Source organism: Apodemus sylvaticus, chromosome 1 (assembly GCF_947179515.1).
Source record: "Apodemus sylvaticus chromosome 1, mApoSyl1.1, whole genome shotgun sequence".
Lineage (NCBI taxonomy): Eukaryota > Metazoa > Chordata > Mammalia > Rodentia > Muridae > Apodemus > Apodemus sylvaticus.
This window is the reverse complement of record NC_067472.1, coordinates 128,522,391-128,547,164: the sequence shown is the minus strand read 5'-3', so window position 1 is coordinate 128,547,164 and position 24,774 is coordinate 128,522,391. Positions and strand designations below refer to the sequence as shown.

Below are 24,774 nucleotides of genomic sequence, written 5' to 3'. Positions count from 1 at the left end.
TTGTTCTTTGCTGCTATAATAAATATCAAAAGCAACTAGGGGAGGAAAGGGTTTATTTCGCCTCGTGCTCCCATGTCACAGTCCATCATCAGGGGAAGCCAGGGCAGAAGCCAGGGCAGGGATGGGCTTGTGGTGGAGAACAGCTTACTCCCCACTAGCTGGCTAAGCTGCCTTTTTTATGCAACTCTGGACCACCTGCCCAGGGGTGGCACCGCCCACGGTGGGCTGGACCCTCTCACATCAATCATTAATGAAGATGCTCCACCCACTTGCACCCAGACCCATCGGTTGGAGGCATTTTCTCAACTGAGGGTCTCTCCTCCCAGCTGACTTCTAGCTTGTGTCAAATTGACAAAGCAAAGCCAAACCCAAACCACCTAACCAGCACAGGCCTGTTATGTAGCCAGTGTTGTGCTGTTTGGTAATGTTCTGTTTGGGTGATAGTCTACACACACACACACACACACACATACACACTAATCCTAGGTTCATAGGTATTTTCAAATGTAACTATGAGCTATGAGTCTGGCTTATTGTTTTTGTATGGGTTTGTCTGGATGGTTTTCTGGTCAGTCTGGTGTCAAGATATGCTAGCCTTTCTTGTAAGTTGTATACCTTTCCCCACTCTTAGGTGTGTAAGTCTTGAGGTCTCACCAGCAAAAATTTTTATCATGTTTTTAAGTTTTACGCTGTTCAATTCATTATCTGTTTTTAATGTTTTGAGCCTGTTTTGGTGATAGTTCACTTTATTTAGATATTCTACTTTATTAAAATATGGGTGTGAGGGCTGGAGAAATGGCTCAGTGGTTAAGAACACTGCCTCTTCTTCCAGAGGTCCTGAGTTCAATTCCCAGCAACCACATGGCAGCTCTCAACCATCTGTAATGGGATCCGATGCCCTCTTCTGGTCTGTATACATACCTGCAGACAGAGCACTCACACATAAAATAAATCTTTAAAAAAAAAAGATATGGGTGTGAATATTTCCTTTATAGGCGGGGTTCTTTTTTGTCTATTTCTCTTTCTTGATCATAACATTTATTTATTTATTTATTTGTTTGTTTGTTTGTTTATTCTATTTCAGAGCTCGGGACCAAATGTCAGCTCTAACTCAACCCAGGTAAATACCTTATCTCTGAGCTGGCTCCCCAGCCCCTGTGGTACTCTGTTTTTTAAAGTGAGTCTTCATAGATCTAGCCTGCTGGTTACAGTTTCTAACAGTTTATTTAATTGTTTACAATGTAACACCTTCCAAGTTTATTGAGTTTTGTTTTGTGCCCAAAATGTGATTTACATTGCTAAATGCATTTGAAAAGATAGTAGGTTCTGCTTGTGTTGGCCAGATTATTAAGTGCTCTGCATCTAATGCTTTTCTTTGCATAGCAATACTGTATTTACTCACTTAGGTAGCTGTTACTTGGCTAGCCTGCCATTTTGTTCTATTACTAATATTATAAGGAAACTTTCTCCTGTGTTGTTTCTGCCATTGCTAGCAAACTTTCTCATGTCCAAGCTGATTAAATATTCTCTTATGTTCTGTGCCCCTGGAAACCAGTCACGATAGAAGTTAATAGAACTGCTTTGTATAGTTACCTGCAACAACCTTGGATCCAAACCAACCACCCAGCAACACATCCTGCATCTGCATATAAGCTTTTATGGTATTTGCTTCTATAAACTGCCCTTGGGGTGGACCCCAACATAAGAGAGACACCTGGACTAAAGTAAGAAACTATTTGAAAAAAGGCTTCCATTTTGAGTGGTGGTTGAGTAAAGTTTAGGTTCCTAAGGCCTCCCTGAGAACTGCCATCCTACATGGCAGAAAGAGACATGTACCTGGGTAACTGATGTCCTGGATGGTGAGTTAAGACCTGAATGGTAGGGGACTGGAGAGATGGCTCAGCGGTTAAGAGCACTGACTGCTCTTCTGAAGGTCCTGAGTTCAATTCCTGGCAACCACATGGTGGTTCACAACCATCCATAGCACGATCTGATGCCCTCTTCTGGTGTGTCTGAAGACAGCTACAGTGTACGTACATATAATAATAAATAAATCTTTAAAAGGAAAAAAAGAAAAGAAAAAGAAAGACCCGAATGTTAGACATGGCAAGTCTCCTGCTGCCGATGGAAACAGGACAAATGCACAACAAAGCCATGTTACTAAGGAAATCTCCTGTCTCTAAATCCTGATTGGTGGGATAACTTGGCACAGATGTTAGTGTGTTTTATGCTTAAAACTCAATGTGGGCTCCTAACTCAGTGCCACAGCCAGCTCCAGAGTCTGAATTTGTGGGCCTGATCAATCAGCCTTGGGGTATGGCATTCAACAAACCATTTCTACTTGCCTGAGAACGGTTTCTGGGTGGTTTGTGGGGATTCCCAGATGCCAACACTCGACCCTGTCATCCTTTAGAAGAGGAGTCTCTAAGACTGTTTTCTTGCTTCTGTGAATTTTTGTTTGTGTACTTTGAAACCCTGCTAGTAGATGCATACCAGTTTGGGAAGCTATGTTTTCTGATAAACTGACTTTTTAAACATTACTCTTTGGTCCCTGGTAGTCTTTGTTCTGCTTGGATCTAAGGCAGGCATTTGTAAGCCATCCCAGCTTTCTTCTGCTTATTTTGAGTTGACATATATGTTTTAATACTTGTATTTTCAATGTGTTTATGTATATTTAAACTGAGAATTAGAGTCTCTGTCTCTCTCTCTCTCTCTCTCTGTGTGTGTGTGTGTGTGTGTGTGTGTGCACATTGGTACAGTGTGTGTGTGTGTGTGTGTGCGCATTGGTACAGTATCTCACTGTAACTAAAGCTGTTTTAGCCTTGCCCTATAGCCCAGCATGGTCTCAAACTCACAATCCTGCTGCCTCAGTCTTCCAAGTGCTGGCTTAAATAGAGTTTCTTTTTGACAGCATATAGGTGAATTTTATCTTTTGATTAGATGTGTCTTTCTTATTTTTGTGTTTGTTGCATTGTACATACTCAGTAAATATTGGTGGTAATGCAGGGATATAGGAACAAATGAATTCCACCTAGCAATCAGAACTGAGGTAGCTGCTCTTTAAGTATAGTATTTAGCCGGGCAGTGGTGGCACACACCTGTAATCCCAGCAGTTGGGAGGCAGAGGCAGGCGTATTTCTGAGTTCAAGGCCAGTCTGGTCTACAGAGTGAGTTCCAGAACAGCCAGGGCTATACAGAGAAATCCTGTCTCGAAAAAAAAAAACCCCAAATCCATAAAAAAAAAAAATAGTATTTAGTCCATTTACATTTGGTTGCTTCATTACATTTGTTGCTATTGGCAAGTTTGGATTTAAGTCTACCATCTTTCTATTCCATTTTTACTTGTCTCATTCATTTTCTTCCCTCCCTTCCTTAAGAATGTTTAATTTTAATGATTTCATGGTTCTCTTTTCTTAGCTTATCGACTGTGTCTTTCCCTTATTTTAGGACTTAAACATTTCTTTTAAAAGTGACCTTAAGTTGAGTCTTCCTGTTTTTATAATGAAGATTAAACCCCCTAAGCCCATCACAGGTAAGCAGGCGGCAGCCCTCCTCCTTTTGCTGTTGGTTTCCCCATTGTCCCGCAGCCTTACTGCACGGTCCTGTTTTCTACTTATTATCAGTAATATCTAATTAAGTGTGTACTTCCGAAGACAAGTTTTTAACTCAGAGGTTCTATGACTGAAAAAAAAAAGCAAAACAAAAGAAAACACAAATATAAGAATCTAGTTAGCAGGCTTAGAAGACTGAAGAGGGACAATGTTTCTGATTGTTGGGTGGAATTAGCTCGTTCCCATGCTTCTGTGTGAGCCATTGTCACTCCTCTGCTTAGCGCCTGCAGCCAAGCATGGAGCATGGAGAGATGAGTCTCCTTCATTCTAAAGCTGGAGGGCTACCAAGGGGGTGGGGAGAAAAGGAAAGGAAAGGAAAGGAAAAAGGGAAGGAAAAAGGAAAGAAAAGAAAAGAATCTGTAATCCTAGCATTTGGGGAAGGAGAGGCAGGAGGATCATGAGTTCAAGGTCATCCTCTGTAACATGAGTTTGAGGACAACCTGAGCTATGAGAGACCCTGAAGGAGGCAGGGGAACCGACAAAGGAAACAAGGTTTCACTGAATTCTGGGGTCTTTTCAATCCAGGCACCACATTTAAAAGCCCCTTGGAAGTCTTTGCAAAGGTAGAGGACTACTTCGGGCTAGGCTCTGGGCAGAATCACTTTATCAAGGATGTGCAGTGGGAGCAACACATGGAGATCTTCTACGCCTCCTACAAGAAGCACCTGGAAGGGGAGTGGGAAGAGGAGCCTGTCAGGTGAGCCTGAGGGAGGAGGCCCAGTCAGGTGAGCCTGAGGGAGGAGGCCCAGTCAGATGAGCCTGAGGGAGGAAGCCCAGTCAGGTGAGCTTGAGGGAGGAGGCCCTGCTTCCTGGCACTTCCTGGACCCATCCAAGATTAGTTGCCTCTAAAAACTTTCTGACTTGGGAGAATTTCAACACTTTTTTTTAAAAAACGTTTTTAATTTTACTTAATTATGTTTTTTTTTATTTTATGTATATTGGTGTTTTGCCTATACCTGTTTGTACACCTTGTGTTCGCAGCACCCACAGCGGTCAGAGGAGGGCCTCGGATCCTTTGGAACTGAGTTTTAGACAGTTGTCGGCCGTCATGTGGGTGCTGGGAACTGAACTGCTCTAGAAGAGCAGCCAGTGTTCTTAACCACGGAGCAACCTCTCCAGCCCCAGCAGATTCCTGTGAAAGGCTCCGTGGAGAGTGTTAAATACAGCTAGAGGGAAGGCGGCAGCTACAGTTGTAAAGGAGCAGTGGCCCGGGTCAGTTGAACACTGTCTAGCATGCCCACAGCCCTGGGTTCAAGGTCCAGCGCTGCAGACAGGGAAGAGAAGCATGAGCGATTGCGCCCATGAGAGAGCAGTAGACTCGTGTGACACCTCTGTAACAGAAGATAACAAAACGGGAAATACGCTGCCACTGTTACTGACACTTTCCTCCATTTCCTTCTTGTTGTTTTGCAGCCCCGGGATCTAACCCAGGGTCTGTGCATGCCAGATAGGATCTCTGGGTGCTGAAAACCACCCCACACCCCCCTTGTCTTTCTAAATGTGATGTCATCTAGGTCTGTATTTACTACAATAAGTTAGAAGTAACGTGCTTACACCTTGGTCAGCGGGTAGGTCCTGTTAGCCCACGATCTGATGCTAAGAGCTGAGCTCAGAGTCTGAAGTAGCCATGGTTTTAAGAACCAGCTTGCCTGACAGTTCCGGAACATTCTTGTTTTCATATGTGGAGTAAGACCTCCCATTTTGCTGTCAAGTGGACCTTAAATGTCCTCATAGCAGGACATGGAGTCTGAAGGCTCTGCCTTAATGGCCACCCTTTATTGTGAACCAAAACCCTAGCCTGGCTTGGTGGTTCCCAAGTCATTCCTACTGCCCAGCAAGATATCTAGGGACTATATTAATTATGCACTATAGGTACAGCACGAGAGTCCGCAAGCACTCCAGTACACTTCTTCAGTTCACTTTGAGTTTTGTGAGCCCCCTGGTGAGAAAGCACTTATGGAATGTCACCCACGCCTGGCCTTCCAGGGATCTCCTCTGAGGATAGTGTGACTTCCTAAAGCTGGGGGCTCCTTTGGCTGGGGCCCCATCTTCTACCCTGCTGACCTATGAGTGACCCCACCTTCACTAGCACTATCTTCCTCAGTGTCCAAGGTCTGTTCATCCCCCAGCCCCAGCAACTGGAACGTGGCTGCCATGGGCCCTGGGAGGGAGGCCCAGGGTCCATGTCTGATCTTAATTCCATATTGTGCCAAATCTCATCTTGCCAAGGGGTCTCCGTGCCTCTTGACTCCTGCCTGTCTTTTCCAGTATGGCCACCTTCCATTTCTTCTACACTAACTCCTTAACAACCACGCCAACGGATGTCAAGAGCTCTTCAGGTAAATAGGGGTGGGGTGACCCTTTGGGCAGCTCTTGCAGGGGGGCGAGTGAAGGTACAAATCGGGCTGCCAGCTGTAGCTTGGCAGTGTCTGTTTGATCTGTGTTCCTGAGCCCAGTTTTCCTAAAACGGAGCCACCCGATTTCAGGGCGGGGCTATCCTATAGGGGTCTGTGAGCGTATGCCTGGCGTGCTGCTTCTGGCTTATAGTCACAAGCAGACGAAACTCTGACATCCAAGTGGATACTGACCTTTCCAGAAGATATAAAAACAGCCAAAGGACAGCTGTACCCTAGAACATCCTCGGTGGAGGTACCACACTGTTCTTCCCCTTTCTGCTGAGTGGCACCCGCCAACACAAGGCACTCCAGACTCCATAAGGGGCCCACTTGCCACACAAACCACAGGCTTCCTGATACCCAATCCCGTCCTTTCTTCTCTCTCCGCCCCAGGAGTAGCATGTGTCCTTGGATTACACTGGACTGGAAGTCACAATTTCTTCCTCTATTCCCTGAACAAAACGCCAAAGGATAAAACTGGTACTCGGACTGCCAAGACTAAGATTGAGACAGTGCCTAACTCAGGGCTCTGGGAGCACGGGCTTCTCTGCTGAGCTGTTAGAGTGTGGGATGAGAGCCAGAGCTGTGCAGCCAGAAATAGGGTGCTCAGTGGGTGTTCACGGTCTGTCCCCGAGTTGTCAGGTGCACGGGGCCCCACAGGATCCATTGTGAAAGGAGAATGGGCTTGGCTTCTGACGGCCAGTGCTAGGCCCCGCCCAGTGCTAGGCCCCGCCCAGTGCTAGGCCCCGCCCAGTGTGCAGGCCAGTTGCCATCTGTATTTGACTTTCACGCTGTGCTTTAGAAGTCAGGTTGAGCACGAAGGAAATGTTCTAGCCCTCTCCCAGGCACCCTGGCCTTCTAATCCCCACGGGTCTACCGATTGGCTGTGGCCTTAGTCAAGCCACTTGCTTCTGTGCCTCAGTCTGATCCGTGAAGTGGCGTTCTAACAGGACCTGCCACATGGAACTCTTCTGGGAATCACATGAAATGCACTATGACCTATAACGAGTCTAACAGCGTCCTGTTACTAGCCTGGGACTAGTCAGTAAACGTCAGCTCTGGGGGAGGAGCTCAGCACCGAAGAAAGAGGAGGAGAGCCTAGACAAGGGGCCCCTCCCTCGGGCTAAGCAGACCAGTGTGGGCATCACATTCCCCGGGGATGGCGGGGGTTGGGGGAGTGGGGGAAGATGCTGGGCAGGGCAGGGTCTGCCGGGAGCCTGGCAAATGGTCTCCTCCCTTCCAGACTGTGAGAACGTGTGGCCCTGTGCCTCACCCATTGTAATGTCTCAGGTCAGCAGCTTCTCCTCCTACCTGGCCCTTGGTTGTGAGGATGGTGTGCTCATTCTGTGGGACCTGGCTCAAGGTGAGTTCCTCATCGCACCCCTCGACTGAGCACCTGAGCGTCTCCCCAGGGAGTGTACCAGGTCCCCTTCCTTGTCACGCTACAGGGAGGATTCGTCTCCCAGCACAGGTGGAGATATCCTGCAGCCTCTGCCCTGCTCTCAAAGAAAGCAGGTCACCTTCCAATGCCTTTTTGCCCCCGCATGCCAGTCAGCAGGAACTCTGCTGGGTTTGGAACTGAGAGACCTAGAAAGTGGCTAAAGCGAGGCCAGCAGCTGTTGGGGGGGCAGCACTGTGAGGGGCCCAGGGTCCTGGCCCAACTTTGCAGAAGCAGACATCTGAGAGCGCCTGCTTCAATAGGGATGCTTGAGTCAACCATGGCTCTCAGCCCCTTCGGCCAGAAGTGCGTTTTCATGTCAGCTGGAAGACATTAGTAGATTCCTGTCTGGCAGCGCACACGCTTTCCAGGGCCATGTCTGTGTCGCACACGTGCCATGGTCAGCCATAGGTCAGCTAGGCCATGGCTCTCCTTCCCCGTTCCTCCTGAGCCCTGGTCCCCTGTCCCCAACTCCTCTCTAGGTCCTAAGAGCTTTCCCTTGCAGACGCTGCACATTGCCTGACTTGGTCCTTGCCCCACGCATATCCCTCACATACCCTTGGTCACAGGACTAGACCCATGGCTGCTACCTCATCTTTTCTCCCCAGGATTCCTCTTCGGGGTCCTTGCTCTGCCTGAAGGATGTTTCTGCCAAAGCATTCACTTCCTGCGGTTCTTCCTGGTGGACCAAGGACAGAACGTGTACCCTGACTACCCAGTGAAGTTTGAGGTTATGTGTGTGGTGCTGTGCACTAATTCTTCCCTGCACCTGGTGACAGCCAGTGGGACCCAAGGGCCCACCAGCAGGGTGCTTGTTGACAGGTCAGTGGCTTAGGGACAGGACAAAGGTGATACTCTGCCTGCCAGACAGAAGGCTCTGCTCCACGGGCCAGACTGACAGCCTGATAGAACCTGCTGCCATAGTCACCGCTCTGCTGGCCCGAGCACAGTGGCACGTGGGTAGGGCACAGCTCTGTGTTCTGTCACTGTACTATATTACCACAGGCACAGTTCTCCCAAAATAACTCTCACCAGTTTCCCCAGAGACCTGGGATTTTTCTTTTTAATTAATTAATTAATTAATTAATTAATTAATTAATAGAGGCGGGGTTTCTCTGTGTAGCCCTGTCCTGAAACTTGCTCTGAAGACCAGACTGGCCTTGAACTCACAGAGATCTGCCTGCTTCTGCTCTCTCCAGTGCTGGGATTAAACACCTGTAGCTGGGTGGTAGTGGCACACACCTTTAATCTCAGCACTCAGGAGGCAGAGGCAGGTGGATTTCTGAGTTCAAGGCCAGCCTGGTCTACAGAGTGAGTTCCAGGACAGCCAGGGCTACACAGAGAAACTCTGTCTTAGAAAGCGAAAGAGCAAAACAAAACAAAACACCTATGCATGATTTTGCCTCTAAGCAATGCATTTATTAAGTTGTGCATATTTAGGAAACTTATGACCGGATTTCTATGAATCTCCAAATTGCTTTCTATGTATTTGGTACTAACTTGCTTTGTGACATTACCATGAGAGCTCTTCATGTTGGCACATGTGCCTCCAGGTCAGTTCCCCTGTGCATCATAGTCTGCGACTTACGCAGCCTCCGGCAGGTGAATGCCCCACTGGGCTTCGATTTTAATTTTATTTATTTATTTGTTTGTTTGTTTGTTTACTTACTTACTTATCGATTGCTACTATGGATGATCTTGTCACATATCTACAGATACACATCAAGTATTTCTCTAGGATAAATACCTAGGGGCAGATAGCAAAGTGTGACATGCCCGGTTTTTTTGTGCCCCACAGGCCTGTGATGCACATGGAAGAAGCCATTTATGCTGTGGCCCCAGTCCCAGCCTTGCCTGGCATGGTAGGTCTCCAGAGTCTCGCTCCTCCTCTCTGAGTGTCTCCATCATCCCTTCTAGACATATTTGTTGACAGCTTACTGTTGCTAGGCATTAGTCTTGCTTTGGGGTATATTGATATGGAAGAGAGGCTCCAAGGCCGCGGGTAGCGCTCGGCAGTAGAGTCAATGCCAGCAGGTCAATCCCAAGCATCAAATAAATAACCACACATCAGAGAGAAAGCGCCACCCTTAAGGTGCTCACACTTCATCAGGAGACAAATCGCCAAACAGCTGCCTCAGGACACAAGCATGTCATGGATGCCCAGAGCAGAGTAGGGATCACCTCATGCAGAAGTTGCAGAGGGAGGAGACTGTGATGGGAGGGACAACAGAATCAAGAAAGTTGAAACTACCCAAAGTTCATGTCTGTAGGTACATGAGAGGGACGAGGGTAGGTGTGGGCAGAGGGACCAACCTTTGTATGCTGGCACAAGGATGCGGACATGCCTCCCATTGATGTGACCTACAGCATGGACAGGTGGGGACACGGAACATTATCTTCCAAGCGGAACTAGAAGTGCACGCTGGGCTGCCCTGGATGTGGCTGATTCTGCCACACCCTGCTGACTCCCTAATCCGTTCAGGGTTATGATGGAGCCAGGCCAGAGAGAAAGCCTGATTCCTGATATGACTTGGCAGAGGAAGAGGCCCTACGGGGCCCCGAAGGCTTTTAGGATGCATGAGCCCACATAAGTCCTTTCTGTGCCCAGCAGAGGTCAACGAGCTGGGCTTGAAGCTAATGTACTGTTGGGTCCCTGTGGTCTCCAGGAGTCACCAGGGGAATGAGCTCATAAAGGGAGAGAGAGGGACCCAGAGGCAGGCAGGAGGGACCCTGCAACCTCAGGGCCGACAGTGAGGGGATGATTGGAGGGATACGAGACTTTTCCTTGTGGTCACAAGTGTCTGAAGAGGGACAGATGCCAGGAGGTGAGAGGGGGTCCTGGAGCAAGCTCCCACGGTGGCCTCTACCCTCTGCCTTCCTGTGAGAGCCACGTCTGAGAGGAGATGGTTTTCCTTCCCAGGTGCTAATCTTTTCCAGGAATCATACTATAAACCTCATGGACGTGGCCAAGACTGAGGTCATCTGTGCTTTTTCGGTCCTGTCATGCCGCCAGCAGGCAGTGCCCTGGAAACCGCTGTTTGTTGTCTCTTCACACCATCCATGTTTTCTGCTTCATGGTATGGAAGAGGATGTGAGGGCAGCTACCCAGCACTAGGGTGTACTGCCCGCTTCCCTGGCTTTGCTGACCCCTCACAAAAGCCTGGTGACACTCATCGGCTGCTTTCTCAGTCCCCTCTGTCCCAGGCCAAAGGAGCCTGCAGCCTGGGTCCCCCCTCCCACCCCGTGTTTGATAAAGTGCCGGCAAGGTCTTTGTTCTGCCTAATTAAGTAATTCCCTCCTGGCTCAAGCCAGATGAGGCGGCCTCCATACACAGAGAGCAGGTCCACACCCTGAGGACCCTAACCCCATGGAGAAAGCACTTACACTGAGCACGGTGCTCTCCTTCCCTCCCAGGAACCCATCCACATGGTCGGACCACATCTACTGACGATCCCAAGAACACCACAGATTCTGTTTTCTGTTTTAATTTTGAGGATTACACACTCCTGAAAGATATCTCCAAAAAGTGCACCATTTCTCAAAAGGCCTTGGAATATAACCAGAGCTTCTCCCAGATGTTGCCAGTGGAGAAAAGATGTGAGCAGTTCCTCCAGAAGAGGTAAGAGCCCCCCGCCCCATTGTATGTATGGTTGTGTTTGGGTGCGCTGTCACTGAGCGTGGTTTCCTGCTAAGAGCCTTCCTAATGCCTAATTGCTGCTAGTTGAAGGATTTTACCATGTGAGTCAAATCTACTCTGTGAGTTCCAGTCCGATGAGAGGCCCCCAAAAGCCAATGTGGAGGCTGGAGAGGTGGTTCAGCAGCTAAGAGAGGGGTTGCTCTTTCAGAGGACCCAGGTTCCCATCACTTACATGGTAGCTCACAGACATCCTGGAACTGGAGTTTCAGGAGATTTGACACCTTCCTCTGGTCTTCCCTGGCCTCAGGCATGCACATGGTGCACAGACATACATGCAGGAAAAACCCCTACAGTTGTGGGTACAGACCCAAAGACACATCAGCAGGACCAAAGTCCAAATTGAGAGTCTGTATTAAGCCTAGAGAAAAACACTTCTCATAAAGCAGCCTTGAATGCATTTTACAGGAAGCATTTGTAGAGGGATGTAAAGCAAGCAAGCAAGCAAGCAGTTTAACAGAAGCCAAACAATGCAGTTAGCTGGGGCCTTTCAACCTTAAGTTTCTGAAACAGGGTTGGGTTCTTTCTCATGGGACTTTTCACAGCAAGGGGGTCAGACAGGGTGGATTCTGTTTCAGGTTAAACCAATGATGGCTCCTGCTGAGACAAGACAGAGAAATAGTTGACCTGTTATTCTATAGACAGAAAATACAATAATAAAAAATTATCTTTAAAATAAACAAGGTAGCTTGCTCTTGAACAGCATGTATTCATGCCCACACACATGTGCCCACAACATAGACACATAAGTATACACCACATACAGAAAGAAAAATGAAAGGGAAGGGAAGCAGGGATGGAGAGGAAGGAGTCCTTCAGTAGATTTCTGCTGCACAGTTTCTCACTTTGAAAATTGAAGTGTTTTGTGTAAAGTGTAAAATTAAAGTGTTCTCACTTTGAAAATTAAAGTATTTTGTTGTGCCCAGGGATGCACTCTAGTGCCTCCTTTTGTGTTATAATAATTGGACTTTTTTTAGCCTTAGAGAATTCCATGGATATACACAGTATATTTTAATCATATCCACCGTCCACTGCCTTGCTCCACATCCTCTCAGACCCCACTACCACATCCCCGTCCAGCTTTGGGTGCGTTGTTGTTGGTTTTTACGCCCGCTGGGTCCAGCTGGTGCTGCTCATGTGCACACTACTGTGGAGCCATTTTTTTAGAGCACGGGCAACCCGACAGAGGCTCCATCACTGCAGAGAAAGGACTCCCCTCCCACGGTAACCATTCAGCTGCCAGTAGCTTCTCAGATGAGGGTGGCCTCTGGACCCTTCCTCACCCACGCTGCGGTGCTGATTGGCTTGTTCGCTGGGGTGAGTTCATGGGGACAATGCCCCTGTCATGTCCAGAAGACAGTGCTTTACACTGGTCTCTGGCTGGTTTGCACACTTCTGCCTTCGTGTTTCCTGTGCCTTGGTGGGAAGGGAGTGGCAGACATGTGGATTTGGGGCTGAACAGTCCGTATTCACTTTAGAGGTCGGTTTAATACTATGTCCATTTTAGCAAAATACTATGGCAGTGTGTTATTAGGTCTTATGGCCTCCCCAGTGATGGCTCTGGTTGGGTTTACAGTACCGGGCATGAGTTCCCTTCTGTGGAGTAGACCTTGAATCCAACTTCACACCATGGTTGGTCTCCCATAGCATTCAGGCCATACCGACGACCATTCATACCGATGGCCCTGTCTCAGCAAGCTGGCTGTTACTGGAGCTCTCAGGGTTCACATCCGGGGAAGACTGTTACCTCTCTTCCTCGGTCACCTGTAGAGCACTCTCTGCTGCTGTAAACATTAGCAAGCACAGAGGGGGCTTCCAACCCAGAACCAGTTTGATTTCTCTATATCCCATGACCAAAGTGTGTGGTACCTTCGGCAATAGTGCCTTACCACCAAGTTCTGGTGGGCAGCGAAGTGCAGGGCCAGCATCGTGGAGTGTTGTTGGGCTGGGGGGGGGGGAGTATCTGGTACTCCTTCTTGACAAGCATTTCAAATGGAGGTATCCACAGCTAGCCTGGGCTCTTGGCAGAGCACTGTCTGTCTGTACAGGGCCCAGTCATCTTAAATTAAGTCTTACTGGAACACAACTACACAACTTCACAGATAATCAGCGGCTGCTTGTGTGTTTCCGTAGCAGAAGTAAGCAGTTGTGATGGAAAGCACAGAACTCTTCGGGTGCAAACTGTTGACTCCCTGACTCCCTGGCCATTTATAGCAAATGCCCGTCCACACTTATCACTACCTTTTCTCCTTCACAGATGGTTCTTGTGGGTGAATGTCTTCTCTTTTATCCATTTCTTTAATTAAAGATTTATTATTATACGTAAGTATACTGTAGCTATCTGACACCTTCTTCTGGGGTATCTTCAGACACCCCAGAAGAAGGTGTCAGATCTCATTACACATGGTAGTGAGGCACCATGTGGTTGCTGGGATTTGAACTCAGGACCTTTGGAAGAGCAGTCGGTGCTCTTAACCGCTGAGCCATCTCTCCAGCCCTCTTTTATTCACTTCGCCTCTCCCCAATCCTTTGCTTGCTTTCCTTTCTGCTCACAAAGCCCAATGAAAAGACTCAGGATCCCTGAAGGAGCAGGAGTCTCACTTCACAGGACATCTCAGGATGCTATAAATCCTTGACAGTTCCTACCATGATCTGGCTACTTATTTTGGGTGGGATGAGGTCCCCTGCGGGTCGCTAGTCTCAGCCCTAACTGGACTTTCCAGAGCTTCGCAGCTGTTAGTTTTGTCCCCTTCCAAAACTTCTTTATCTCATAAAAAGTGGCCCCTGCGCTTCAGTGGTCTCCTCAGTCAGGGTAACGCCCATCGGGTCCCTCGGGCTCTTTCTCCCATTTCTTTGTTTAGACCTCTCCCTCAGGAAGTGCAGTGGCCAGGTTAGACCTTTCCCTCAGGAAGTGCAGTGGCCAGGTTAGACCTCTCCCTCAGGAAGTGCAGTGGCCAGGTTAGAGAGGTTTAAGACCAGGCAGGCCTGGGTGTGAACTTTGACTCTCCCTTTACCAGCTGTGAGACCTGGGCTGGGTCACCCTGCCTGTCTCTAAGCTCACAGGCAGAGCATCACCACCTGCCGAGCCATGCTGCAGACATTTTGAGTAGGCCTAACTTCTAGGGCTTGTAGGTTTCAGGAAAGATAATACAAAGTACCAGACACACTTTGTGTCTTAGCCAGTGTTCTGTTGCTGTAGAGACCATGACTAAGGCAATTCTTATAAAGGGAAGCATTTAACTGGGGGGTTGGCTTACAGCTTCAGAGGCTTAGTCCAGTATCAGCATGGCAGAGAACATGGCGTCAGGCAGGTGTAGTTGGAGAAATAACCAAGAGCTACATCTTGATCCCCAAGGGAAAAAAAGAGACAGAGACACAGAGACAGACAGAGAGGAGTGGGGATCTGGTGTGGGTTTTTGAAACTTCAGACACAATCACAGTGACACATTTCCACCAACAAGGCCACACCTCCAATTTTTTCTAACCTTTTCAAATAGTGTCACTCCCTCGTAATTAAGCCCCCTGTGGGGGCCATCCTTACTCAAATCACCACAGATTGTTTACTCCATAAATAGCAGGTACGATGTTCCCTTCTGTTAAAATCAGAATGCCTTAGGGCTGGGGAGACAGAGGTTAAGAGCACTTGCTGCTCTTGCAAAAGACTCGAGTTTGATTCTCAGCCTTCACAGGCTGGCTTACAACTGCCTGTAACCCAGTTCCAGAGGATATGGCATAATCTGGCCTCTGAGGGCACTGCACGAATGCAGTGAGGGGGGGGAGGGGAAGGACCGCACAAGCAAGCCTGGAGAAATCCTAAATACGACCATTAGGTGGCAGCACAGCTCCCCTCTGCTTTCTATCTCACAGGGCCAGCCTACACTTTCCTCCAACTTTTCCAAAAAGGAAACGGGTCTTTGCCCCCTAGGCTAGCTACCACCCCTGAGCCGCCTCGCCCTGCCTGCCTCGCCCTTCCTACATTATGCTGAGTTTTGCGGGGAAGTGCGCTGCTTGATCAAGAAAGGAACACGGACAGTCTCGTGGATTGGATTTTGGGAGAGGCAAGTGACTGACACTGCCCTGGTCGGTCGGGTCAGAGGTTTGGCCGCAATGCCCAGGAGCATTCTGGACCCTGGGGACCTGCTCTTCAGATAAATGTAGGGGAAAGGATCACGATTTCTCCACCGTACTTCCAAATTACTCAGGGAAGTATTTATAGAGACAAAAAGTAAAAATGGTAAGAGATGGTGAAATCTAGGGAAATGTTTATAGAGAGCCCGAGGGGAATAAAGCTGAGGGCGGCGATGTGGGTGGAGGGCCGCCGTCGTACTCTTGCACTCTTTTAACGGCGTGAATGTTTTCAAGAGGAAAAGGCAGGGAGAGACAGTGGGCCATGATGACAGCGCCATCCTGGTTTGGAGTCAGGAAGAAGATGGGAAATGTGTATTCGTAGGATTGTGGGTACAGTGGGCGCTGAGCATGCGTGGTGGCTTCTCTTGTAGCTTTCCCACAGAATGTGGCCATTGTTTTGGCAAACAGACTGAAAACAGTAGTGGAGTGCTCCCCAGGGCTGTGGAGTGCTCCCCAGAGCCACGGAGTGCTCCCCAGGGCCGTGGCCACTCTTGGGTTCCTGGGGCAGCGGGAGCTCTGTGACCACCCCGGTTAATCTTGCTTCCTGCCATGTCTTCCTATGCTCAGTCAGCCTTATCCCTTTATAGGTCAGAAAGGTGACATTTCCCACTTTACCCAAAGGTCAATAACAGGAGCCCGCCTGTGGGAATAGACCCAGGGGCCCAGGAACAGTCTGAGTAACTCCCTTCCCTTTGGCCACAGACTGACAGTTTTCACCCTTAACCCAGTGACCTTGTCACAGATACCTGGTGAGCTTAAAAGAGTAAATGGCCACTGCTATTTAAAAAATAAAAATAAAAAAGAGGTAAGGCATGGTGCCACACGGCTATGACCTTAGCACTTGGGGTGCTGGGGTATAAAGGTAGGGATTTGAGACCAGCCTGGGCTATGTAGCAAAACATTGTTCCAAAACCAGAAAGAAAATAGTATTTTTAGTGTTTGTGTGTACATCTTTATAAAATTTGGAAAACACGAATATCCAAAAGAGTACATTTAAATAGCCCATAATGCTACCACCCCAAATCATCAGCACCACCGCTAACACTTCCTGCCTGGTCGGTCAGCTTGGCATTTCACCAAGGTACGAGCTCGCCTCACGCACGCGCTTTTATCTGACTTTAGATTGCTTCAGAGTGTGACTTTCTGTACATGTGCGCGCACAGGGCACGGTCACGAGGGGGCCCGTGTGTGGCGTTTACGGAAGCCAGCACCTCAGATGCTAGTCCTTCTTACTTTAGGTATCGTTCACCTTGGGAACTTCTGTTCGGTTACTTTGGCTTTTCGTTTTGTTTGCTGGGTTTTGTTGTACTGGTGCGTGGACGTGTGAGTTCAGGTGTCCTGGGAAACGGGAGTTGGTCCCTTGGAGCTGGGGTTTCAGGTGGTTGTTAGCACCCAATTTGGGTGCTGGGACTGAAATGCAGGTCCTCTGCCAAGAGCAGTACTTGCTCTTAGCCACTGAGACATCTTCAGCCTGTTTGTTTGAGTTTTTTGTTTTTATTTTTATTTTTTGAGACAGTCTTTCAGTGGCCTGGGGCTTGCCAGGCCGGCCAGGCTAACTGTCCCCTGAGCCCCAGGGCCTCTGTCCCTCCCTCCCTCCCTCCCAGCACTGACCACTTGCTTACACTGTCACTTTACACATGGAGCTGTCTCTCTAGGCCCTGGTTTTAGTTTTGAGAGATCTTTATTGTGTCAGTCAACTTCCTGGAACTGTAACAAAATATCTGAGATAACTAACCTGTGAGCAGAAAAGGTTTACTTGGCTTATAGCTGTGTAGATAATGGTGGAAGGAACATAAAACTAGAGCAGGCTGAGTTTGTTGACATGGGCCCTCTGAGTGGGCAGTCTAGGTTTAATATGGAAGCTCGCACAGTTAGGAAAGGTGTCAGAAGTTTCAAGTGTTTATCAAAAGATGGCCTACGGAAAAGGAGATGGAGATACCGATCTCCCTTGGCTTAGTGCTGATGAAGGCCTTTCAGGCTCAGGGAAATTGCAGCGTTAGAGTGGGTACTCTGTAAAAACCTAATCCACAATGGGAAGGCCCAGAAGCCATGCCCTTCACGAATCCTAAGACACAAACTGGCGAGAGGGGCACCGCACATTTGAAGTGCTCTGTTGCTGCCCCTTTCCTTGTGCCAGACCTTAGGGTTGGAGACGCTGCTGCTTGACCGAACGAATTAAAGGTATTTAATTGGGCCCGGGAGTAGCAAGGGCCAGGTGGCAGCACTGAATCACAGAAACAAGTTATTATGATGGGCAGCACAGACAAAACAGTGTTTGTAATGACCTCACTGCTAATGGTCAGCACAGGAGAGGTGGATTTTATAACAGCATGACTCGTATGGACCTTTGGTACTGGCTAATCTAGGGGCCTGCTTAGCCTTGAGTCTGGTGATAGATCTAGAAGAAACTCTGGGGGGGGGGGTGGCCTTGAGGAACATCAGTATTGTCTTGTCCAGCATTTTCTTCAGAAAAAGTCACTACTGGTTTATCAGACTCTAAGGGATTAATTTCCCTCATGTGAAAAAAGTATTCCTTCCAGGGGTGGGGCTGAGGGTCCTACCTCCTCAGGTGAGGTAAACCCTTGAGAATCTGAGGATTCCACATCAGGGCTCATTCTGAAATATGGCTGTGGGCCTGCCAGCCAGGAGGTAGTGTGGGAGTCTGCTCTGGTGCCCTCTAGTGGTGACTATGGGAAACCTCAGAGACCTTTGGAACTGTGACTGAACTCTATACAGAAATCATTGGTGGCTCATGCCTTTATCCCAGCAGTTGGGGGGCAGAGGCAGGCAGATCTGAGTTTGAAGTCAGCTTGGTCTAAAGAGTGAGTTCCAGGACAGCCAGGGCTTCACAGAGATTCTTGTCTTGAAAAAAATAAAAACAAAACAAAACAAAAAACAACAACAAAAAAAAACCCCTAACAAAACAAAGACTAGTCTTTGTCACCAGATCCAGAGAGAAAGCCAGTTAGCCCTGAACTTGCCACTCCCGCATGCAGTGACGAGCGCATCGCTTTCATAAATCCTTCGAAAAGCGTATTTAGAGCCAGGCATGGTGGCGCACGCCTTTAATCCCAGCACAATGGAGGCAGAGACAGGTGGATGCCCACAAGTTCAGAGACAGCTGGTCTATGTACTGAGTTCCAGGCCAGCCGAGTGTATGTGGTTTTTAAGCTTTGCTTGCTTGTTCATTTGTTTTGACTGCTGGGGGACCATGGGCCTTTGGAACACCAGGCAGATGGGTAAAAAGAAGGTTTTTAAAATTGTGTTTGTGTGTGTCTCCTTGTCTGTATGTGTAGCACATGCATGCATACAAGGGTCTGTAGGGGGCAGAAGCAGGCATCGGGGCTCCGGAGCTGGCATTGTGAGGTGTTGGGGGCTGTCTCCTGTGGGTGCTGAGCTCCGGAGCTGGCATTGTGAGGTGTTGGGGGCTGTCTCCTGTGGGTGCTGGGCTCCGGAGCTGGCATTGTGAGGTGTTGGGGGCTGTCTCCTGTGGGTGCTGGGCTCCGGAGCTGGCATTGTGAGGTGTTGGGGGCTGTCTCCTGTGGGTGCTGGGAAGCAACCCTGGGTCCTCTGTGAGAGCGGTAAGTACTCATAGCCTCTGAGCCATCGCTCCAGCCCCTGAATTCCCATTTTTAAAAGGCTGACGTCTGATCTCTAGAGCTGGAGTCACAGTCTCTGTGCTTTAGAACCGGCTCTGTCACTCAGATGAGGGTCTCCAGTGTTTGCCCCTGCTGTAGCCGGTGTGGTTGCCTTCCTTGAGGTGGCTGGATGACTGCCTTGGGTAGTTTGTTTGGACATGGGCTTTTAGGTCCTCAGTTCCCGTGCCATCTTCACGGTGCCTGTGCCATAGGACACCAGACTCCTCATTCTTTCTTGAGCTGTCCGTCTCGATGCCTGTCACGTGTCAGGCTGAGGCCAGGGGCCAGAGATGAAGCCAGTGTGTCGTCATCTTCCAGAGTTTCCCACCTGAATGCTCAGGGACAGTCGCGACCACTGGGCCGGGCGGCTATGGTGACACCTCTTATGTCTGGTTGTGTGGCCCTCAGCTTCCAGCTGGCGAAGACCCAGATGAAAGGACACGAGCAATGGTCCAGGCTGCGGAAGTACTCCATCATGCTCCAGAAAGAACTCTTAAAGAGGTGAGCGCCCGGGACGCCACAGCCCCCCCACCCCCACCCGGGACACCGCAAGGTAGAAAGACTGGACAGAAAGCCACAGCTCAAAGCCCGGGACACCGTGGAGCCAGCAGGGCCGAGGTATTTAGAGGACCTTCAGATGCTGAGTGTCTCGTGGAGTTTAGATGTGTCATTTAAATAAACAGACTGGCAGCTGCTGTGCGTGCGGCTCATCCTTGCCTCCAGGCTCTGACTCCAGCAGGACCCCCGGGTCGCTCTTGGATCTCCCGGGTCGCTCTTGGATCTCCCGGGTCGCTAGCTACATGGGCCCTGGGGACCTACTTCCCTGAAGGCAGATGGCTCCTACCCCATGTCGTCCCTTTTCTTTCTACACACTTCTCTGACTCGAAGCAGTTCCTCACAGAATCGCTCTGAAGAGCTGGAGTGTGCCGTGGTGGGAAATGTATGTATTTAGCATGACCAAGGTCCTGGGTTAGCGACCTCAGAGAGAAGGGCCAGAAGAGTGGGGGTGAGTGATAGAGCCTTAGGCCACACAGAGATGGGTCAGAGAGGCAGGGCCTGGCGGGAGATGGACCGCTAGGAGAGGCTTGGTATCCTGGGGACCCGAGAGAATAGAGAGGCACTGGGCTGTATTCCAGAAATTACTCCTCCCAGGGAAACGCACCACACTCCAAGACGCTCAGGAAAATGTCTGTTTCTCTGAGGACACCATGTGGCCATATTGAGAACTGCAGGAAGCTACCTCCCATCTGGCCCCAGGAGGCCCAGGGGTTGGCTTCTGGGTTGTGGACCCTGTAGGTCAGTCCTGCCACTCCGTGGTGCTCCCATCTAACTCTTCTTCTGGGCTACATGCCTTGCCCCGTCTGGCCTAACATCCCCGGATAACACTGCTCTGTCCTCTCCCTCATGGGAATAAGAACTCAGCCTAGAGCCCTGCCCCTCGTTCCTTTTCTCCCTCCCCTCTCGCTCCCTTTCTGTCCTTCCTCCCTTTTTCCTTCCCTCCTTCCCTCTTCCCTTCTCCTCCCTGACAGTGCTTCCTCGGGATAGGCCAGAAGCCTTGGGACTTCAGCTTTGACCTAACACAGGACCCAAATGCTCAGTGACAGGCCTCATCTTTGACTTACAGAGGAAAGCGCAGACCCAAGTTATAGGGCTTGGAACAACTTCAGACGGTCTGATCAACTTTCCTACAAGCCAAAAACCTAGCTCCACTGCCACAGTTGAAAGGGCTTAGCTGGCTGGAATAGCCACAGCCAAGAATAACGCTGTGGGGCTCAGGAGCAGTATGGAGGTAGCATGCGTTTCCCACGCTTCCCTCAGCCTGCCTCCCCTGCAGCTAGGCTCATCAGCTGGGGTGAGCATCCATGACACTCACAGTCCTCAAGCACGCATAGCATCCACGACAGCCACGACAGCCACGACGGCCACGACGGCCACGACAGCCAATGCTCTCTTGGCACCCAGGACAAAAATGACCAGAGAAGAATTCACACAGCACATAGAGCTCATGTCCCTCTCCTGTGCCTCTAGCAGAGTCCCAAACCTCTCTCCCTGGCCTGACTGTGGTCGTATGGCAGTGCCAGCTGCAGAGGCTTGTGGCCTGTGTCCATCCCTAGAGGGACAGTAAACATCTGCCCCGTCAAACTTCAAAAGGCCTGGGGGAGAGCTGTTAGGAAAGGTCACCTGAAGGGTCCCAAGAACAAATCCTGCCAGCTACGACTACTGCGTCATGTACACCCACGACACAGACCCTCTCGCTTCCTGTGAGTGTGTAGAAGCAAAGAGAAAGAGCCTGAAATTCCAAGGTGTTTTAGGTGTGGCATCCGCAATAAGGTCCAGCGAGAAGGAGCCAGACCTGGCAAAGCCCACTCCAGGCTATGAGCGCTCAGGACGCACTAGCCTAGGGGTCAGTGTGCCATCCTCTGAGGAGGTGCTGGTGGCTCTAAGAGGGGGTATTTCCCTGAATGAGAGGCCCCCAGGAGCATTACGAGAGCAGCGCTGGGATGGTGCACACAGAGTCCAGGCAGGAAAGCTAATACAGCCGTCTGTTCACTCTGGCTATGGTGGCACCAGAGAGAAGGCAGCCCTGGGACAGCCACGGCTTTGTAGTGAGAAGAGGCTGCCTTCCCCCTGCTCTCCCATTCTCCGGGTGCAGGAGCCTGCTGTGCCCTTAACCACACGGATGGCTTCATTCACCATACATGATCAGAAAACCCATGTGCGGCTAGTCTGAGCGTGGCCTCTGTCATTCTCTCTGAGGACCCCATCAACCCCACATCCCTTCTACCGGAGGCTAAACCAGACTCTACAGCCTGCTCAGGGACTGCCTGTCATCTGCTAACGAGGACACTGCTGACCATCTCTCCAGGCCCTGGCACAACTAGTAAACCATCAGTTTGGCTGCTGTTCCTTAAAACACTGACTTATCAGTATCCACAGAGTACAGCTGCCTTGATCTGGACCAGCCCCACTGCTGCCCACACTGCTGGCCGGGATACCCCAGAGCTTATGCCTGATGCACGTGCTGGCACGACTCTGGGACAGCTGACCGGCCAGCCGTGTGCTTGTCCCTAAGCCCAGACTTCTCACAGTAGGAGGATCTCTTGATTCTTCCTGCTTCTGCTTCCTGATCTGCACCAGCAGGCACCACCCTTCTGGGGGGGGCGCTCTGCAGCTACAGGGACTTGACATCACATGGTTCCGATCCTTGGACACTTGGCCTGGCCATCGGCAGCTGCTCTGCAGCCGCTGGTCCCCCACCCAGGTTCCGAGCAGCTCAGGTAGAGAAAGCAGCTCCCTTTCTGGAAGACCGGCAGCAGGGTTCAGAGTGAGTTGCCCCTGACCTGCTGCCCAGGTGCCCATGTGATGGTGCTAGTGCCCAACTTCCTGGCCTTGAGCCTTGACCTCTCCAGACCTTGCAAAGGGTTGAGGTACTGTCTAGCATACAGGTTCTGGGCTCAGCCCTAATGCAGACACGTGGCATCTGCTGGGGCCTGAGATCCTCATAACTTCCCATCATGATGATGGTCCCAGAATTGGGATGCCTCTTAGATTGGCTGAGAACTGGGGTCACAGGCTCCCCCACTGTGGGGCTTGGGGTGCCTTCCTGGGTGCAGGACTGCTGTTGTCCTCCTGGGGACTGGCACTTGCGCTTTCCTCCAGGTGCTGATTGGGCCAGGAAGGGGGGATGGGCCCGGGAGCAGTGGGAGCTGACTCTATCGACAGTCCGCTGTCTCAGCCACTATTAGCAGGAGCCTGTTAATGAAACTTCACACCCGGGTGCTAATAAACAGTGGGCTGCTCCCAGGCCCCTCGGAGGAGAGGCCCTCCGCAGGGAAGGGGGCCGGCCAATGAGCTCCACTTATCTGTGAAAAGACTTGCTAATAACTTTAATTCCCCATCCTAAAACGCTGGGCCTTTACTTTGCAAATAGATTTTCTATACTTAGTTGGCTCCTGGGCCTGGAAGACTTCCTGTCCAGAGCCAGTTAAAGTACTGGGAGGAGAGTGTCAGGAGGAGTCAAAAGTGATGGGAAAGGGCGTGGTCAGTGAAGGTGTGAGGTCCCCCACCCCTGGTGATCCCTTACCGTCACTCTCTCTGCAGCCAAACACCAGCTATTGTATGAGGTGCTCAAGCCTGGTCTCCTGCGCTGCAGGACAGGACCGTGACCCCACGCTACAAGACCGGCCCTCCCGGCCCTAGCCAGGGTGCTGGAAAAGATCCTCCGGGGATTTCAAACAAATCCCACAGAAGAATGGATCATTGTGAAGGGGCGGTTGAAGGATTCGTGTTGGGTAATAGAAAGGAATGGAGTTCTGAAACATGAGCTAATGTGTTGGGGGGGGGGGGAACCTTGGAGACATGTACTGAAACAAGCCAGACACGCAAGACCACACTCCATGCTTTTCTTGTTTGCTTTTGTTTTTTGAGACTGGGTCTCCTATGTAGACTTGGGTGGTCTGAAACTTACTATCCAGACTGGGCTTGCGGTAAATTCAAAGATCTGCCTGCCCCTGCTGTCTAAGTACTGGGATTTATGGTCAGCTTGAATATTTCTTTTTATAGGAAATGTTTACAACAGATAAACTTCATTAGAGATAAAGTGCACTGCAGGGGGCTGGCTAGTGGTACCGAGGTTGAAGAGCCGGGTTGATGGGAGCTGCTGCTTTTTCCTTAGTCATCTTTTCTTGAGACAGGGCACACTGCAACCCCAGAGAGCCTTGAACTCAGAGATTTGCCTGCTTCTGCCTTCCAAGTGCTGAGATCAAAGGTGCGCCCCCACATCTGGCCAATAGCTTCTTTTTGGAGGTGATTAAATTACTCTAAAATTAGTGGTGATAATGGCGTAGCTTTATGGATATGCCAAAGTCCTTGAGGTGCACGGCACCCAGCATCCCGAGGCAAGGGCAGGAATGGGCAGCTGAAGGGAAGGCTCCCTTGACAGAATGAGACTCTATCTCAAAACAATATCGCTAAAATGCTTATTAAAAGAAATAAATGAATACCAAGGCCTGAGTTTCTGATAGTTGGGGGGGGGGGGAGTTGCCCCTTGGCAGAGTCTCCCGTGAGTCAGTGCCCCTACTAGATGGTTCTCTGCACCTTCCGCTTGGCGGATGCCAGGCTCTTCCCGGGCTCCTGGAGCCTCTCTTCCCGGCTGCATATTCCTGATCTGAACTTCAGCAGCACAGGCTAGCAATCAACAGGTCCTTCATCCCATCCTAGCCTGGCCTCCACCGCAACCATGACCACATCAACCAAACTCTCCCACCGACGGCATATCTCCAAGCCACACGAAGATGGGACGCTCCAGCCAGGGAGAACCTGGTCTGGAGATGGCGCCCCAGGTGCAGCTCAGCTGCCCAGAATAGCAGACAGGTCACTCTGCTCTCACGTGAGCCCTGCAGTGCCCAAGCCTTACGTGGTCAGAGTCTTGACCTTTGTGCGTCTGTATAATATATGCAAAGGTAGCAAAGGCACAAAACCACTAATGGAGTTGTATTTTCTGGTTTTATCCCATCCCCCCCTAAATTGAAAAAAGAGGAACTACTTCCTGTCACCTCCCCTCAGGAAGTTCCCCACTCCATTCCACCACACCCTTTCAGACCGACCCATGCAGAATAGGTGTTGTTAGGAAGATGGTAGAAGGCCTTTGCATTCCAGGCTGTAGATGACTCCCTCTCGAGAATCCCGTGTCAGCTTTCCCTGCCACATACCAGAACTTCCAGCAGGGTGTGGGGGGGTGCCACCATGAGTTTGGGGCAGCCTGGGCCATACAGTGTGAGGTCCCCCCGCCCCCAAAAAAGGAAGAAAGTAAAATAAATTCTCCAAATGACACTAACACAAACGATTTATTCACAAATAAATAAATACA

General features: G+C 50.0%; 1 protein-coding gene across 1 annotated transcript in view; it reads left to right on the top strand.

The window, feature by feature from the left end:
• The window catches only part of Wdr93 (WD repeat domain 93), a 41,682-nt gene extending 22,154 nt beyond the window's left edge, over positions 1–19,528 (top strand). Inside the window, exons 8-18 of the mRNA XM_052178299.1 lie at positions 1,085–1,120; positions 3,448–3,532; positions 4,137–4,308; positions 5,880–5,950; positions 6,401–6,487; positions 7,251–7,370; positions 8,054–8,267; positions 9,244–9,307; positions 10,366–10,522; positions 10,860–11,064; positions 19,314–19,528. Of these exons, the coding sequence (XP_052034259.1) occupies positions 1,085–1,120; positions 3,448–3,532; positions 4,137–4,308; positions 5,880–5,950; positions 6,401–6,487; positions 7,251–7,370; positions 8,054–8,267; positions 9,244–9,307; positions 10,366–10,522; positions 10,860–11,064; positions 19,314–19,410 (1,308 nt within the window). The 3' untranslated portion in view covers positions 19,411–19,528. The remainder of the gene's footprint in view (positions 1–1,084; positions 1,121–3,447; positions 3,533–4,136; positions 4,309–5,879; positions 5,951–6,400; positions 6,488–7,250; positions 7,371–8,053; positions 8,268–9,243; positions 9,308–10,365; positions 10,523–10,859; positions 11,065–19,313) is intronic.
• The last annotated feature ends 5,246 nt before the right edge of the window (positions 19,529–24,774 follow it).